General features: G+C 43.5%; 2 protein-coding genes across 2 annotated transcripts; both read right to left on the bottom strand.

The window, feature by feature from the left end:
* Positions 1-59: 59 nt before the first annotated feature.
* On the bottom strand, positions 60-6162 carry LOC306776670 (flavin-containing monooxygenase 5-like). The gene is made up of 10 exons (XM_079267450.1): positions 6106-6162; positions 4659-4799; positions 4384-4572; positions 4075-4240; positions 3624-3766; positions 3108-3304; positions 2322-2469; positions 2013-2220; positions 1839-1911; positions 60-1737 (listed from the first exon to the last, which is right to left on the bottom strand). Exons 2-10 carry the CDS (start codon positions 4788-4790, stop codon positions 1323-1325), a joined length of 1671 nt encoding a protein of 556 aa, XP_079123576.1. The 5' UTR covers positions 4791-4799; positions 6106-6162; the 3' UTR covers positions 60-1322.
* Positions 6163-7671: 1509 nt separating this feature from the next.
* On the bottom strand, positions 7672-12267 carry LOC306776671 (flavin-containing monooxygenase 5-like; the record flags this gene model as incomplete). Its single annotated transcript, XM_079267451.1, has 9 exons — positions 7672-8061; positions 8332-8404; positions 8808-9021; positions 9265-9400; positions 9914-10110; positions 10255-10397; positions 10503-10668; positions 11594-11782; positions 12136-12267. 9 exons carry the CDS (start codon positions 12265-12267, stop codon positions 7704-7706), a joined length of 1608 nt encoding a protein of 535 aa, XP_079123577.1. The 3' UTR covers positions 7672-7703.
* Between the last annotated feature and the right edge of the window lie 3225 nt (positions 12268-15492).

Below are 15492 nucleotides of genomic sequence, written 5' to 3'. Positions count from 1 at the left end.
ATTCATACAACCATGGATTGTACATTCGTTTTTGGTTTAAAACTTTATGTACACACGCAAACCATTCTGTAAAAAGCATCTTCAACATTCATGTCAATACAAAGAACTGGTAATAAAACCAAACCAAAACACTAAAGGGTAGCATCAACGCCTACAGCCATCCTTCATGTTTAGGTATTGCAAATGAAGCCATAATAAATTACATCTATTGCACTTCTGTCCATCCTGGGAGAGGGATCCCTCTCTGTTGCTCTCCCACAGGTCTCTTCCTCTTTCTTCCCCCGTTAAGGGTTTTTTTTGGGGTTTTTTTCCTGTTCTGATGTGAGGGTTCCAGGACAGTGTTATGGGAAAATATGTCATCGTCTACTGCTTTAGGGTTAAAGAATGTAAGTTGTAGAAGTGCAGGCACCAAACCTTGTTTATCTTGTTATCTGTTTGTTCCTGTGCATTGTTTCTGTCTTCAAAGACGGGGACACACAGAGGCCTTGATTACAGTATTTCCTTGATGAGCATTAGAGGAAGGGCATGACCCTCTTTAGGTATTTATGATGTGTGATGGTTCACAGGTTCATTCCGTCTCTGCACTTAACTCTTTGACCAGGTCACAGTGACATCAAAGGACGCATCTGACTGGGTGTATCCATGGTTTATTGTGGGGCAAACTGATAACAAAGGGATTTGTAAACAGGCTTTAAAAGCGCCTTCAGGTTATCGGAAAGACAGGACGCTGTGCTTCAAAGACAAACATCTGCCTTGACTGGTTTCCTTCTTCTGTTTATTCTTGTTTGCGAACCAAGATAACAGCATGCTGGCTGAGTATAAATGTCCGTGCATTTAACTGTGTCGTCAGAGCATCTCTTGCAGATGACGTGATGTGTCTGTGAGACTGTGTTCTCTTTGCTTGCAAGCAAATAAATTGACTATTACAACTTTGATTGTTCATCCAGACTCTGTTTCATTTGACATTGATAAGAAACATTTTACACTCTTCTCCCGACTATTCATAGAAATATTCCACAACAACAGAGGATGTCGTATGTGTACAGATTCTAAAGTCCTCTGAGGCAAATTTGTAATTTGTGATTTTGGGCTGTACAAAAATGAATTGAATAAATATTTTACCATTGTTGAAAATACTTTTCCCCCATAATATATTTAATGCAAATTAAAAACGTCATAAAAACAGACCCCCAAAATGTTTCACTGAGTATATTGTTCACATCCAGAGTTGGGGTAGTTTAGTGTAAAAACTGAAAACATGTATGATAAATGTGTTAAAAGATTAGCACATATCTACGAGCGGAACAAGCACGACATGCACATCACTGCGCAGGCAAGTAACCTTTTATCTTGTCAAACAGTGCAGTGGGATCCTGGAGGAAAGCTGGAAGGCTGTTCCTGTTGACGTAGGCCGCCGAGCCCACAGCAGCAGCTGCCAGAATGAGAGGCCACTTCAACGATCTCTGGGGTTTGGGATCATCACAGGGCCTGGTCTGCATGGGTTGAGCCACTCTCTCCCACTGAGTGAAGATGGCCTGACGGGCTCCAGCCCACTTCCCTGGTCCTCTGAGACGGTACTGGTACGGCGTGCAGGGGCCGAGCACCAGATTCAGTCCCAGCCTGGGATCGGTCAGCAGCAGCCTCAGCAAGCTGGGTCGAACTCCCACCAGCTCTGCTATCTCATCCATGTAGGTGATGTAGTCAACCTGGATGGTGTGTCTCTGACTGGAGACATACCTGGAGAACAGACCATGGTGAGCAATGCAAGATTACAAGATTTGGGGGCTTTTTAGATCCGAAATAGACAAACGTGAAGTTAAGAAAATCCACAATCCTACCTTTTAGCCATTGTCTCCTGCTTGCACTGGACATCTTTTAGCATGGAAGCCACTGAGGGAAGCTTGATGCAGCCTGTTCATAACGAGAGCTATGGTGAGTGAATTCTCATATTTAATGTATTTCTGTCAAGGAAGTTAGTATAGAGTACTTTTTGTTTTGTTTTTAAAGAGTACCTTTAAAGACACGTGTGGCCCACCTGGCCTGCATCTCAGAGATGGGCATAATGGCTCCCAGTGGCTGCACTAGACCGATGATAGCCAGCGTGGGGCGGTCCAACTCAGGAGGAAACACGTACTTGTACAGAGAGGCTTTGTTCTCGGACACTGTGGCCACTTGTGAGGCCAGGAATGGAAAGGAAAACCTGTAACCTGTGGCAAACACCTGCAAGACAGTTGGACTCCTCTCAGTCACACACACTACAGGCCAACTATACTGCTGTGTGTGTGTGTGTGTGTACACACACTTTAAATATTTAAACCTACCACCAGGTCGACATCTTCAACAACACTTCCATCATCAAACTCCACACTGGACTCGTGAAACCTGCGGATGTTGGGTTTCACCTGAACCGTTCCAGACAGGATGCGGTTGGGAAGCTCGTCGTTCACTGTGGGATGTTGGCTGAACAACCTGAGATTCATGTCGTTACACTGGTTCGTTATGTTACAACAATGTGATGAATACCGTTATCAATCACGTCGAGGAATACTGCAATAAATTACTTTTATTATATTTTAATATCATGACGTGTAGAACTGAGAACAGTTTTTTGTACCTAAATTTGTTTAGATTTAGGCAAATTGGCTCCATTACAAACATACCGAATTAGTTATTAGCAGTTCGTATTTGCAGTTATTCCTCGGATGTACAGATGGCTGCCACTGGATTACTCCGACACTGAAGACAACTTAAAAACGTGTAAATTCTCGTTCAAGTTCTGGAGTTATAGTGAGTGTCTTTTCTCTGCGATTTCTAGTCTTGCTGCATTCCTATATACTCAATATGTGCACTATCGTTCAACATACCTTTGTGTGGATAAACAGTAGAATGTGTCCAGTGTTTGCATGCTGTAATATTTCACCGGAAATACTATTGGTTTCACACTGACGTTTCCGACATGTGAAAGAAATCTCACATTTTGCTTTCAGCGTACTAGACAGCATGTTAGTGTGGAATTTTGGACGCCATCCCATCTGCAGAGTCAAGCTATGCCATCACTGTAATATATATACACAATTGTGGAAAAAAAGCAGATGCAAACGCAGTACCTGTGCTTTGGCTTAAGATTGTACAGAGTGTGATCAAATCTCCGGTTGAGCTGGCTCTCTACCAGACCACAGAACAGATTAAAGGGAAGGATGCTCTGCACAGACTTCAGCTGCCTGTTGAACAACAGATCAACGGGCAGCCCGTTGTGCCCGACTCGGTTCAGAATCCAGGCTCCTCTCCGAGTGCTCAGATAAAGCTGAGAAAAGGAAGACACAGTAGTCAGTCATTCTGATGGTACCAGAGAAATCTTTGACCAATATCGATAAGTTTGCAAAATCTTAGTATTTAAAATGACAGACAGAAAGGTAGGATTTAAAAAGTGGACTAAATGATGTGGCTCTGTTACATGAAACATAACCAAAAATGTATTTTATATTTACGGTACTTACTGCAGTCGTACAATGAACTCATGGTTATATTTGGTGCATTCATGTTCGATTTAACTTTCGGATTATTGGGTTTATGGCTACACTGTGGATGGAGCATTATTTGTCTGTAATGGGACTCATCCCAACCTGCTTGGTGACTCTGCTCAGTTCCACCGCGACGTCTCCTCCGGAGTTTCCTATTCCAATCACGACCACCTTTTTGTTCCTCCACTCCTCTGGAGTCTTGTAGTCTCGGCTGTGGAAGAACTTTCCCTTGAAAGTGTCGATTCCTGAAAAAAAAAAAAGGACAATGGACAAAACGTCATTCATTTTTGCTAAAAGAGGATTTGAATCTGTACTTGATGGACATTGCAGCTTTGCCCTTAGAATGTAATCTAGGCCATGGTTGAGTACATTATATGAACCTATCTATTGCTGCTTTCTGTTGATAAAGTATGACATCATCACATTGTACAGCGTTGCCATTAGAGGCTATTCAGACTGTGTCCAAAGGTTTTCCTCTTCATATTGCTGGAGCGCTATCAGCACTACCTGTCCTTGAGTAAACTGAGGGATATTTATAGCCCGTAAATGGTACCTGGGAAGTCGTGCAGCGGCAGGTTGGGGTGGCAGTGATGTCCGATACAGATCATCACAGCGTCAAAGATGTGTTTCTCCTTTTCGCCGTCCTTGTTCTCCGTCTCAACGTCCCACTGGCCCGAACGAGAAAAATCCGATCTCTGCTTCACCTGCAAGACTTTGGTCTGAACGACAGAGACGCACAACCAGCTGCTCACAATACATTCAGCTGTCTGTCATCTTATTATGCAACACTTTTGAGATCTGGGTGAACCACAAGGCATCATTTCATGGACAGAGTAACATCTTTTTCAGTAAGCATCCTCACATTGAAGCGTATGTGCTTGGTGAGCTGGAAGTGGTCAGCAAACATCCGAAAGTAGTCCATGATGAGGGAGTTGTGCATGTAGTTGGGGTAGTGTGCAGGGATGGGAAAGTCACTGAAACACATCATCTCCTTGGAGGTGTTGATGATGACAGAGTGGTAGATGCTGGCCCTGTCTGGCTCTGGATTCTCCTGCAATAGAGTCCCCAGACCAATGACCATCCTAACTTGTTAAACAAACTGTGGAATTATGAGATCCTGCACGTAGCGAGACCCACCTTGAACCTCCACAGACCACCGATGTCATTGCTGCTTTCGAAGCAGACGGGCTCCAGCCCCTCATCCACACAGCACTTGATGCAGGCCAGACCTGAGCTACCTCCTCCAACCACCGCCACACGACGAGTCATACTTCAGCTCTGTGAAGGATTTAAACCAGATCAGACTGAAACATGTTTCACCTGCAAACCATAAGATGCATTCATGGGCTGCACACAACAGGAAGTGGACCAAGGGGTTTTCCTACTTTTGTTTCCTACTTACGCGGGTTGATTAGGATTCAATTCAATTCATTTGCATCGCCCAGAATCACAAATTTGCCTCAGAGGGTTTTACAATCTGTACAGCTGACCCCCCCCCCCCCACCCCCCCTCCGTTGACGGGGAGAAAAGTAAGCAACTTCAGGGAGAGCAACAGAGTAGGGATCCCTCTCCAAATGATGACTCCTGATAATAACAGCAGCAGTGGATATACTAGATTCATTATGATAATAAAAGCAGTGATAGAAATATGATTTATAATATGAGATTGTATTGAATTGAATTTGATAAGGACGATGTAGCGCTGCACCGAGTTTATCCACAACCCTTCTACCTAGTTGGGCTGTTACAGCTTTCAGTATCATAAAACCCACAATACACTACAAATATGGAAATACATAAAAATACACGTCACACAATAATGACTACAGCTGTCTGAAAAATGCAAATAAGAGGTTCATGTTCATTTTTTCTGTCAGTGGGATCCTATCTGCCCTCTAGTTCTCTAACTGTTGGATCTGTGCCACAAACCTCAGAATGTACCAAAATCAAAGTTCAGCACGAGTTAATATGTAGCCACAGGCAGAGATTTCAAATGCTGCATTCACATGAAATCAGTCAGACGATGGCACCATACATACATACATATACATGTATATATATGTATATATATATATACATATATACATACATACATGTATGTCGCGATGGTGATGGAATAAAATACATTAAATAAAATGATTTATTCTTGTAATGCGTGTAGCCATGTTATGCAGCTTATTCTTAATTGCCAATACAATGTGGTTTTATCGCCATGAAAGTTTCCAAAAACAACCAACATTGTCAAATGATCCCGATTCAACTTATAACAGTTTTCCTCTGAGGGAGTTACGTCACGTGGAAATCCAGTCGCGGAAGAAGTTTAAATACGATACATTTGGATGGCAATTTGTACCGTTACCGTCATTCTAAATTCTCCAGTGCACCAACACGATACCCGGAAATGTATCATTTATTTTCAGAATAACTACCGAACTAAACTTTGTTGTTGAGTGCGACTCTGAACAAGGGCGCAACAACAACGCGTTTAACGTGAGCATTTAGACCACACCTCGGTTTTACCACATCTCTAAACATAAACGCGCACATAAAGTCACAATCTGTTCCTGCACTAACCGTGTTTTACCTGTTTGTGTTTGTTTTTGTTCGGAGGTATTCGCTCGTGCTGCGCGGCGTCTCTGCGGTGGGCGGAAGTGAGAGCGGGAGGGGATGGCGCACGTTTCTGGAGGATCGTGAAGTGACCCTTGAGCCGCTGACAGCAGCGAGGAGCGTGTCCTGGCCAGTCTGGGCGACTGATCAGGTGTTTAGGTTATTTCGGTGAAATGCAACATTCATCTTGTAGGAAAAACAATCGTCTGTGGTGTTTCCTTTTCCTTCAACATGAACGCAATGGAGGTTACCATCTGTAGGGTAGTGAATCAATTACAGCGTTGGAATGTATCTGTCTTATAATTTGCTTATACTTTTACTCATGTGAAGCCTTCAGAGTACACACCTGTCATATCACTGGATATTGTTCATATTTGATTAATTTGAGCTTAGCCTATAAACAATGTCATGACTCACCAAATACACAGGGTGGCGCTGTTGGTTTTGTATCAGCTTGACACTTAAACTGTGCAGCACATGGAGCTGAACTCAACCACAGAAGACGTCGCTGTTTAACGGTTACCTTTGCTTCTACAAACAAGTCGAATGATTTATTGTTGGACTGTAAAACAGGCAATGTGAGAGTAAAGACGGCCAGCGTTATGATTCTACCGTGTAGGACGGATACCGAGTGGGCCCACAGGCTCAGGGGCCAAACAGGTTAGCGGCCCCGGCATGAGCCTCTGTTTGAAGTTACTGCAAACATTGTTTTGGTTGGGAAGTCACAAAGAGACAGAAAACTACGCGAGACGGGAAATGACCAAAACAAAATGACTGAAACGAAAAGCAAAACGATGACAAAAAGATGAAAACAAACGTTTATGACATTCACAAGTTTTGTTTCAGCAAGATAATCTTCACAAATTAACACATCTTTTAGGATTTTTGAAGCCTGAATGCAATTTGCAGAAGTAAGAAGCGAACGGACTAATCTGCACGATAACATTTCATCGTCTTATTTAGTCGTCAGCAGCCACCTTTTTAAGACGCGTAAAAGCTTCAACATTTACGAGTTGGGGTATTTACTGTTATATTTTATGTTCAAGAACAAAGCGTAAACATCTTATGTCTTATTTCAGACAAAAACACAATTAAAACACACATTGACTTCGAGACAAGGATAGCAGAAGTGCTCTTTAGATACTGTATGTTCACACAGGAACGTACTGCTGGCTAAAGAAATGCTCAAATATCCATCGCAGAGTATTCAAGAAACTTCAGAGTAAGTTTGTCCAGTTAACCTTTGTGTTTGTTTGTTTCAAGCAGCTGGCTAAACACACTCTTTGTTCAAAGATTACGGCGACGAGCCACTAATGAAAAAAAACAATGAGATCTGACGTCATCAAGCTCCGTAAAGAGAGGGCCTCAAATAAAAAGTTCAAACAAGAGGATTGACATACATTGTTGTATGCTGTACAGACTTAGCCAAAACCAGCATGTTCATTTTTTAAGACTTTATTTCTCATTCAAATTGTTCAATGAGTACAGTCTAAAAACATGCTCTGCCTAAAGCACTTTGACAAAGAGAATGTGTTGCCGTCGGTTCCCATCATCAATGTAAACAATCACTCCATCTTACTGAGGAGGTCTGAAGAATGCCAGAGGAGAGAAGAGGGAGCACAGCAGCGCTGCACCTGAAACAATCACAATGATGCGCCGTCTAGACGAGGGTCTGGTCTCTGGTTCTGGTACCACTCTGGTCCTGAAAGGCTGATGCACCCGCTCCCACTGAGTGAGAATGGCCTGACGGGCTCCGGCCCACTGGCCCGGTCCAGTCAGACGATACTGGTAAGAAGTACAGGGACCCAGCAAAACCTGCAGAGCCAGTCTGGGGTCCGTCAGCAAGAGCCACAGTATATTTGGTTTAACCCCCACCTGGTCTGCCAGAGAGTCCATGTAAGGGATGTAGTTCACCTGGTGGGGGTTACACTTTCTAACACAGGTAAACAAACAAAAACAAAACATTATAACACAATAAAAACAGCGATTCTTATGTGGGACTTTTTAAAATAAAGCAAACAAAAGAAATGTGACGTTGACAGAGAGAAATGTGACGTTCTAGTGTGTATGATTTGGCGCCATCTAGCGGTAAGGTTGTGCCAAGCGTGCAGGAGAACTTTGGCGGCCCGTGTGAGAAGTGAAATGGATTATTTGTGATCATCTCAACATCTTAATGTGGATACAACTCACACATATTTCCTACCTCTGATGACTAGCTACTGTGTCTTTTTCAATTTCCTTCATCATGGTCTCTTCTGATGGGAGGGTCGTTAAGCCTGCACGAACAAATAATCAGTCACACACACAAATACATTCTTTTAACAGTGAGCTTAACGCTGATGTTCTATTTGGGGTCCTGGAGACCCTGGGCCCTCTTTCACAGGTCAACAAACGTACTTAAAATTACCATAAGGAACATTTTGTGGGGATTTTTGCGGCCCCTGTGGACAAAAAGCGGTAGTGTATCCACGAGCGTCACCACTTTGTGTTTTAAAGATGCAGCTGCCAGACTCCCTTTTGAAAACCTCAAATTTTCCTGCAGGAAAGTCTGCAAGGCCAATCTTCTCGCTTTGAGTGTTTAGATCATATCGAGGCATTAGTATCACATTGAGTCTGTTTCAGTTACAAGTTCTTTGTATGTCGTCATCATTGTTGTATCCGCTTAACACTGTGCTTTACCTTTAAACACTCTGGTGACCCAGCGGGCCTGCATCTCAGCTAGAGGGTTGATCGCCCCGAAGCTTTGGATGAAGCCCACCACCGCCAGAGTCGGCAGTGCAGGAGGGAACACGTGCTTGTAGAGAAGCAGCTTGTCACCACGTTTAGCCTGCAGAGCTGAGGGCAGGAAGGGGAAGCTGTAGTTGTACCCTGTGGAAAACACCACTATGTCCACCTGTGTGACACACACACACACACACACACACATACACACACTAGAGATTAGAGCAGCATTTCATTTCTTTGTGATTATTATATTTTTTATAACCGGACCGTAATTCACAAGGAAACAAAGTACTGTGTGCGGAAAACAAAAAGGGAGGAGAGTCCAAAAAAATGGACATCACAGTTTTTGAATGCAATTACATATATTTACAATGAATGTACATTGACGTCTAATAATTGTACAAATACACACCTTGTCTATGATGCTCCCATCCACCAGGACCACCCTGGATCCACAGAACTCCTTCACATTTGGTTTCACCTGAACCCGACCCGAGATGATCCGAGCTGGCAGGTCGTCATTCACAAGAGGGATCTGTGCCAAATAACTGACAAAAGGACAGCAGAGCTGTGTGAGGGAACGTCAGTACATGAGAAGTCTCAGAGGCACAAAAACACACTCTGTGTGTAGACGCACAGACACTGTCACCAAGGAAGTAGAGAGTGCATTTGTTCTCTTTGGTGTTTGAACCCTTTGCACCCATAATCAGTCTTCCAGCACTATTATCAGGCCAAACATTGAACCGTTACACAGTAGAAACTTTTATACGTGGTGCTTTTGTGCACCAATTATAAAATGGACACATAAGACAACTGAAAATAAAATTTTTGCTGAAGTTATATCGTGGTCGCACTTCATATTTGGACACTTCTAAGCTCTCGTCTGATGCCACCTGCAGGCCAAACTTTAACTTTAGACCCAGCAGGTGAATCATGTTCTACACTCCGCCAGTACTTTCACATTATGATGTGTAGTGAACATTACTGTGTGAAGCACTGCTAGATAGGAAGTTGGACTTTTGATACTAAAAAATAATTGCTGAACTGAGTGCCATTGTTACCCATGTTCTGGTTTCAGACCATACAGTCTGTGGTCAAATGCTTCGTCCAGCTTCTTCTCCACCATCCTGTTGATCCACGAGGGGAAGAGCGTCTGCATCATCGCATCCACTCGAGAAGTCCCAACCAGGTCAGCCGGGAGCCCCCCCCGTCCCAAGCGGCTGACGACCCACGCTCCGCTCCTGGTACTGAGGAACACCTGCAGGTCAGGTCACAACGTAGAGGCTTCAGATTCATGTGCTCAGCTTCCAGATTCATTTTAACCGCGCAAAGTACAGCCACATGCAGCGGCTATTTAATATGGAACAGCAATGCTGGATCTGAAAAAGACACAAAACTGTACCTTCTCAGCAACTCTACTGATATCCACAGCGATGTCGCCTCCGGAGTTCCCAATCCCGATCACCACCACTCTTTTCCCTTGCAGACCCTCAGCGTTGCGATAATCCCAGCTGTGGAAGTACCTACCTTTGAAGCTCTCAATACCTGAGATGGAATAAGAATAGAAAGAAAACATATATTCATTGCCGTATGTACCCCATTGAAGAGCAGTGAGTGTGTGTGTGCAGGGTGTATGATGACTCCTGGTACCTGGGAAGTCTCTGAGAGGCAGGTGAGGTTTGGTGAAGTGTCCGCTACAAACCATCACTGCATCAAAAACAGCAGTCTGCCTCCGACCGTCTCTCCTCTCTGTCTCCACCTCCCACCGGCCGGTCACTGCAAAATCCGGGGTCTGCCTCACACTGACCACTGCCGTCTGAGGCAGGCACACACACACACACACACGCACGCACGCACACACACACGCACACAGTGTTGAATATTCTGCATTGATATCATATGTTTCTGATGGAGACATATTTCATATATGTATGTGTATTACTCTAGCTTCTTTTATTATCTGTTTACATACATCAGCTTCCACTTATGGTGCCCACAGTACATCTGCTTACAACTACAATATAGTGTGTTATAAACCATTTATTCAATGTTTATGTCGTGCTTATAAAGCTAGAAATAGGGGCTTGAAGACCAACTTCTAATTTGTCAACCTGGACCCTATATTCCCATGTTCTTGTGTCTAAGTGACTAATGTGGACACCATTAGGTCGTTTCCATCATGTTGTCAGACACTTATGACAATCAGAGCCTATCAGTGGCAGAAACAAGCACTTAACATGACATCGCAGCCGTGTTTAGCAGCTGACGGCTGCAGCGTTCTCCGTCTATACTGCAACAGTTTCAAAGCTCGTTGTCCTTATTCGACACAAAAACATGAGAAAATGGTTAAAAAGCACTGAACTTGGCATTTAAAGTAAAGTGTTACATTTGGGTGATATTACCCTTAAAAGCCCGAAACTCAGGCTGTATTAATGCATTCAAATATATATATAAAAAAGGTACTGCGCTCATTGTTTTCCTGTCCTTCAGGAGCATATCAAGGATTATTCCAGTGGTTCAAAATAATAGCCAATAAAAAGTCTAAATTCATCGGTAGATTTCACTATATTTTCATTGCAGATTTTCCACCATTGTTACGGTCCTCATGAGCCAAAGGATTAATGTGGTTACTGTTGTTATAGCGACCGGTTGGGCAGGCCTATATATGTTTAACTCCATACAGAAAATCAAAATACCTGAGCTTACTATCATCTTTACAAACAAGCCCAAAGGTCACTGACCTTAAAGTGTATGTGCTGCGGCAGTCTGAAGGCCTGAGCGTAGAGGCGAAGGTACAGCAGCACCTCGGAGTGGTGCATGTTGTTGGGGAGCTCAGCTGGAGCCGGGAAGTCGCTGAGAGACATCATCTCTTTGGAGCTGTTGATGACCACCGACTGATAGATGTTGGCACGTCCAGGCTCTGGCTCATCCTGCAGAGGGACAATATCAACTTGACTTGAAATGATCATCAATAAAAATGATAAAGTTATTTACCATATTGTGTGATACTGTAGCAGGAAACCAATCTTCCAAAGAGAGTGGTAGCTGTTGAAAATGCCATTAAAGGGTCAAACTCCCGAATACATTGCGAGTCCTCATTAACTAATGACAGCTCTGGTGTTTGTTTTCTTTTAGCATCAATACGTTTAACATCATGAGATCCACAGAGGTGTTATCCTATTTTATTGACTGTCAGATTTGTGTGTATATTCATACACTAAAAGTCAAAACAGTGTGACTTCAGTGCATGGTATAAAAATGGTATAAAAGCGTTCTCGCTCACCTTGAATCTCCACAGACCTCCAATTTCATGGCTGCTCTCAAAGCAGGTGGGCTCCAGACCTTCGTCCAAACAGGCCTTGATGCTGATCAGACCACAAACCCCGGCGCCGATCACTGCCACCTTCTGAACCATGCTGGAGGGGAACAACGTCCGGCAGCAACGGGAGCTCTGATGCGTTAAAGAGGTCGGAGACAGAAGAAACGTGTGTGCTGCTTTGCAGTGTGATTTGAAAGCAGCTTTATGTTGAGTGTCTTTCACTCCCCATTGGGTTTTCATTTGCATGATGACGACTGATGACCTTTCAAGTTGCTTGAGTCAATCAAGGACAGTGGGATTCATTTGAGTATGAGACAGAGGAGTGCTAGATTAAAGCGTCAATGGCTCGATCAATAATCTTTTTTCTGCGCCAGAAAAAAATGTGCAGTGTAAGTTTAATCCACCTTTTTCAGAGAGGAAGATTTACACAGGTGTAACAAATACCAGAAGCTCATGTCAATCATTGACGTTATTACTCCCTCCTGTGATTTGTCTGCTAAGAAAATAAAATAGAGAAAAGAGCGAAATGGCTGCTGGGAAACCGAAGTGCTCTCGTGTTGCGATGCTATCAAGATTCAAGTTAGAAAGAGTTATTCAGGAGGCGTGATGACCTCTGCCCTTCCCTGCCAATCTGTCAGTTGTTCACCTGTTTCTGAGATCGAGGATCATTAGTGCCAACTGGGCAGTGGTGTAGAAAGTACCCAAAAGCCACACTTGAGTAAAAGTAAAGATACCTTACTGGAAAATGACTCCAGTAAAAGTAAAAGTCACCTATTAGAATACTACTTGAGTAAAAGTCTTAAAGTATCTGATATTTATTGTACTTAAGTATCAAAAGTAATTTTCTGAAATTAAATGTACTTAAGTATTGAAAGTAAAAGTACAAGTAAATGCTGTTAATAAAAAAGCAAAGGGTCAGAATTTTGGGAATTATGAAGTTTATTCTTTTAAGTGCTGTGGCACCATGACCAAGGACATGGAGCTGTGTTGAACATAATTGGGTCGGCTGTGATCCATCCAGGAGCAACAATGTTCAACATAATATATCGTACATAAGTCTACTTTTGCATCTACTATGAACGTATCATCATAATTCTCCGAAAAGCAATATGACACTGAAGGAGTTGTAACAGTGTGTTTATAAGTATGCTCATTAGACTAGAGCAGTGATTTTCAACCTTTTTTGAGCCGCGGCACACTTTTTACATTTACAAAATCCTGGGGCACACCACCAACCAAAATGACACAAAAAGACACTAACACAGTACATATAATACATATAGTTAATAATATAGTTTCTAAATGTATTTGTACTCACTTAGTGTGAAACCTGGGCCTGTTTCGATGAACACAACATGGATATCCTGGCAGGAATGGTAGAAAGACACACACGAAGCTCTTCCTCAACAGCTCTCAGTCTCTCTCTGTTTTTACTTTTTATCGCTGTCAAGCTTGAGAAGCTCAGCTCACACAGATATGTGGTTGAAAACGGGAGCAATGTCAAAATAGCTTTGTTGGCCAGAATGGGGAACTCCTTGGCAACAGCTAACCAAAAACTGTCCAAAGGAAGATCAGCAAAGTTTAGCTTTAAACCACGATCTTGTTTCAGTTCAATGAGTTCCTCTTGCTCCTTTAAAGTCATGTCATTTCCAGCAACGGATGCTGAGCTGTATGGGTCCCTAACCCAGTCAAGGCATTCTGTGAAGGCTGAAGAGAAATAAAATGACAACTTCTCCTCCAGAGTTTTCAAATGTTTGCCAATCACCTCGCACATTGCAGCAGTGTTGCCATCCTGCAGTTTCTCGGTGAGTGGGAACATCTCAAGGTTGCCACGCTGCACATGTTGTTGCCAGAGCTGCACCTTTGAACGGAATCCGTTCATTTTGTCAGTGCTTGTAAGCAGGTTTTCATTTCGGCCTTGCATCCGTGTGTTCAGTTCATTCAGATGATGAAATATATCAGCCAGGTATGCCAGCTTTGCACACCACTGATCACTTGCAAGCAGCTTTGAGAAATCGGGCCTCTCGTCTGTCAGAAACACTTTAAGTTCCTCTCGGAGCTCATACACACGGGCCAGCACTTTTGCCGCGCGACAGCCACCGGACCTCCGTGTGGAGCAATAACACTTTATGTTCCGCTCCCATTTCCTCACACAGAGACGCAAATAAGCGAGATTTCAAAGGTCGCGTCTTCACAAAGTTCACTAAGCGCACAACATCATCCAACACAGGACCTAGATCTGCTGGTAAGGTCTTTGCAACGAGGGCCTCACGGTGCAAAAAACAGTGCGTAACAGTAACAGCTGGGTTTCTTTCTTTGACCCTACTTACGAAGCCTTTGATGCGCCCGACCATGGCTGCGGCTCCATCAGTGCAGACACCTGTGCAGTTTTCCCACGTAAGCCCGCTTTTGTCAAGATATTCCGACGTGACCGGAAATATTTCATCTCCTGTTGATTTTTCTGGCAGTGCCTTGCAAAATAGGAAGTTCTCTCTAATGGCTTCTCCATCCACAAAACGCACGTTGGCCAAGAGCTGACAATGTCCACTAATATCCGTCGACTCATCAAGTTGCAAGGCAAATTTCTTACTGATGCGCATCTTTTCCAAAAACAACAGTTTCTATGTCCGCAGACATGTCATCAATACGTCTGGCAATTGTGTTATCTGAGAGAGGCACTTTAGCGATCTCTTTGGCCGCGTCAGGGCCGAGCATCTCATTCACAATGGCTTTACAAGCTGGCAGTATTAATGTTTCTGCCACGGTGTGGGACTTTTTTGTTTTAGCTACGAGTTCAGCAACAAGGTAGCTAGCTTTGAGGGCTCTCTCGTTTACCTTTGTGGTTTTTCTCAAAACAGTTGCCTGTTTCTCATTGTTTGTACGTAAGCGTACAAAATAGTCCATCGACTTGTTTTGAACGGAAGGGTGTTTCGTTTGGAGATGGCGTTTAAGCTTGCTTGGCACCATGGCGCTATTGGATAGCTTCTCACCACACACCAAGCACAGCGGACTCGGGGCCGTTGCATCCCCGGTGAACGTAAATCCAAATGAAAGATAGCTTTCGCTGTATTGCCTCGAGCTCACCGTCTTGTCTTTTTTCTTTTGTCGACCACTCATACTTGGGCCTTCATCTGGGTCAGAATTTTGTCCAGGGCCCTGTTCGGCATTTGCATTTTCCCTTCTCAAAAACTTCTCCATCACTGTCACCTTTTTTTGTTTTTCATCACTGTCACTTGCTCGTCTTGCTTTGATCCCAAACTGTCACTGTCACGTGTCGCGCAGCACTAACTCTATTGTCTTTACAGGTATTTAAATCCCTCT

The sequence above is a fragment of the Melanostigma gelatinosum genome (genome assembly GCF_949748355.1).
Source record: "Melanostigma gelatinosum genome assembly, chromosome: 4".
NCBI classification, from domain to species: Eukaryota; Metazoa; Chordata; class Actinopteri; order Perciformes; family Zoarcidae; genus Melanostigma; species Melanostigma gelatinosum.
This window is presented reverse-complemented; position numbering and strand designations above follow the sequence as displayed.

Excerpts from the sequence above, each read along its gene's own strand:
- LOC306776670 (XM_079267450.1), bottom strand. The coding sequence starts at position 4,790 with ATGACTCGTCGTGTGGCGGTGGTTGGAGGAGGTAGCTCAGGTCTGGCC. Across the intron at positions 2,221-2,321 it reads TTGAAGATGTCGACCTGGTG|GTGTTTGCCACAGGTTACAG; the intron begins GTAGGTTTAAAT and ends ACTGTCTTGCAG. Across the intron at positions 1,912-2,012 it reads GGCCACACGTGTCTTTAAAG|GCTGCATCAAGCTTCCCTCA; the intron begins GTACTCTTTAAA and ends CGTTATGAACAG.